Raw genomic sequence first — 2636 nt, 5'->3', positions numbered from 1 at the left:
CCAAAATTGCCCATTTTTAGCCCCCAAATTGCCCCTTTTTATCCCCAAAATTTCCCTTTGTAGTCCCAAACTGCTCGTTTTTAGCCTCAAAATCGCCCTTTTTCACCCCAACCCCCCTGCCCCCCGCGTGAACTCACACTGGAAAACCCAAAATCGCCCTTTTTAGCCCCAAAATCCGCCCCCTTGGGGTTTCCCTTTGCGCGCTGCGGCCGCCCTGAGGAAATGGGGAAATGTCCGTTTCCTGAGCAGCCGCCCCACAGCGGAGCCGCCCCATAGCGGAGCTGTCCCATAGCAGAGCTGCCCCATAGCAGAGCCGCCCCATAGCGGAGCTGCCCCACAGCGGAGCTGCCCCATAGCGGTGCCCCATAGCGGAGCTGCCTCGTAGATGAACGAAGCCAGAGCGGAGCTGCCCCATAGCGTTGGAGAGCATCTCCAGGGTAAGTCCTGTGGGGTGGGAGGGTAACTTGTGGGGCAGCCCCATAGGGTGGGGAGGATCAGTGGGGCAGCCCCATAGGGTGGGATAGGCGTTTATGGGGCAGCCCCATAGATCCCTGCCCCACATCTCCCCACATTCCCACGCATTGCTGTTGCCCCACAACTCCGCCCCGTTTCTGCCCCACATTTGACCCGTATTTCCCCTTTTTCAGCCCCAAACCTCATTAAGCTAACGAGCTTCGTTCACCTAATGAGCATCACGCTGGGAGTGGAACCCACATCGCTTCGTTAACCTAACGAGCTTCGTTAACGTAACAAACTTCCACCCAACTTGTTGCCCATCTGCCACGCCATTGGTGTTGAGGTTGACATCAACTCCTAATGACACTGCTCACTCGTTAACCTAGCGGGCATCATCAACCTAACGAGCATCATCAACCAAACGAGCTTCATCAACCTAATGAACTTCATTAACCTAACGAACTTCGTTAACCCAAGGAGCTCCCACCCAACTGGGAACGCATTGGCCACACCATCACCACTGAGGTTGACATCAACCCCTGATGACACCACTCCCTCATTAACTTAACGAGCTTACTTAATAAGAGTCATCAACCCAAGGAGTGTCATCAACCTAACGAACTTCATTAGCCTAAAGAACTTCATTAACCTAACGAGCTTTGTTGACCCAACGAGCTTCCACCCAACTTGGAACCCATTGGCCATACCGTTGGCATTGAGGTTGGCATTGACCCCTACCACCACCACTCCCTCGTTAACCTAACGAGGATCATCAACCTAAGGAACGTCATCAACCCAACAAACTTCATTAACCTAACAAGCTTCATTAAGGTAACGAGCTTCATTAACGAGCTTCGTTGACCCAACGAGCTTCCACCCAACTTGGAGCCCATTGGCCACACCGTTGGCGTTGAGGGTGGCCTTGACCCCGACCACCACCACTCCCTCATTAACCTAACGAGGATCATCAACCCAAGGAGCATCATCAACCTAACGAACTTCATTAGCCTAAAGAACTTCATTACCCTAACGAGCTTCATTAACCTAACAAGCTTCATTGACCCAACGAGCATCCAACCCAACTTGGAACCCATTGGCCACACCGTTGGCATTGAGGTTGGCCTTGACCCCAACCACCACCACTCCCTCATTAACCTCATTACCCTCATTACCCTAATGACCTCCATTCCACCCCGGGCCGCCCCGACGCCCTTTATGGACTACTACGACGACCTCGCCAACTTCACCTTCAACCCCAACGACACCATCGGTCACCACCACATCCCGTGGGGTCACCGCTTGGCGCTGGCGCTCTACGCCGCCATCTTCCTGCTCGGCGTTCCCGGCAACGCCGCGGTGCTGTGGCTCAGCGCCGCCGCTCAGCGCCGCGCCGTCCCCGCCGTCTGGTTCCTCCACCTGGCCGCCGCCGACCTCCTGTGCTGCGCCGCGCTGCCCTTCCTGGCCATCCCGGTAGCCGGCGACCACCGCTGGCCGTTGGGCGACTTCGGTTGCAAGCTCTTCCCGGCGCTGGCGGTGCTCAACATGTACGCCAGCGTCCTCCTGCTGGCCGCCATCAGCGCCGATCGGTGGCTCATGGTCACGCACCCGGCCTGGTGCCACAACCACCGCACGCCGCGCACCGCGCACCGCGTCTGCCTGGCCCTCTGGCTGGCGGCCGCCGTCCTCACCGTGCCCACCTTCCTCTTCCGCGCCGTCCGCCGCGACGCCTTCGCCGACGCCGTGCTCTGCGTGGTGGACTACGGCGCCGCCGGCCAGCACCGCCGCTTCGCCGAAGCCTTCATCGCCGCCCTCCGCTTCGCCGCTGGCTTCCTCCTCCCCTTCTCCGCCATCGCCGTGTGCCACGCGCTCCTCCTGGCCCGGCTCCGCGCTCGCCGCTTCACCCGCACCCAACGCGCCGCCGGCACCGTCCTGGCCGTCGTGGTCACGTTCTTCGTCTGCTGGTTGCCGTACCACGTCGTGGGGTTGGTCCTCGCCGCCAGCAAGCCGGGCACGGAGGCCTATTTTGGGGCGACGGCGGCCGATCCGGTGGTCACCGGGCTGGCGTACGCCAACAGTTGTGCCAATCCCATCATCTACGCCGCGGCGGCGCAGCGGCGCGGGGGGAGGTGGGGGAAGGGAGGGGAGCGGGGCCGGGGGTCGTGGTGCTCGGCGCTGCGGCG

General features: G+C 60.1%; 2 protein-coding genes across 2 annotated transcripts in view; both read left to right on the top strand.

Moving 5' to 3' along the window:
* Nucleotides 1-1317, top strand: part of CCDC9 (coiled-coil domain containing 9) — a gene marked incomplete at its 5' end in the record, with an annotated part of 14973 nt that extends 13656 nt beyond the window's left edge. Inside the window, 1 exon segment of the mRNA XM_021382891.1 lies at nucleotides 1132-1317. Within this exon segment, the coding sequence (XP_021238566.1) occupies nucleotides 1132-1317 (186 nt within the window).
* On the top strand, nucleotides 7-2634 carry LOC110391146 (C5a anaphylatoxin chemotactic receptor 1-like; the record flags this gene model as incomplete). Its single annotated transcript, XM_021382890.1, has 2 exons — nucleotides 7-437; nucleotides 648-2634. A coding segment is annotated over exon 2 (1002 nt), but the record flags the coding sequence as incomplete, so codon positions are not given.
* Between the last annotated feature and the right edge of the window lie 2 nt (nucleotides 2635-2636).

The sequence above is a fragment of the Numida meleagris genome, unplaced genomic scaffold (genome assembly GCF_002078875.1).
Source record: "Numida meleagris isolate 19003 breed g44 Domestic line unplaced genomic scaffold, NumMel1.0 unplaced_Scaffold307, whole genome shotgun sequence".
NCBI lineage: Eukaryota > Metazoa > Chordata > Aves > Galliformes > Numididae > Numida > Numida meleagris.
This window is presented reverse-complemented; position numbering and strand designations above follow the sequence as displayed.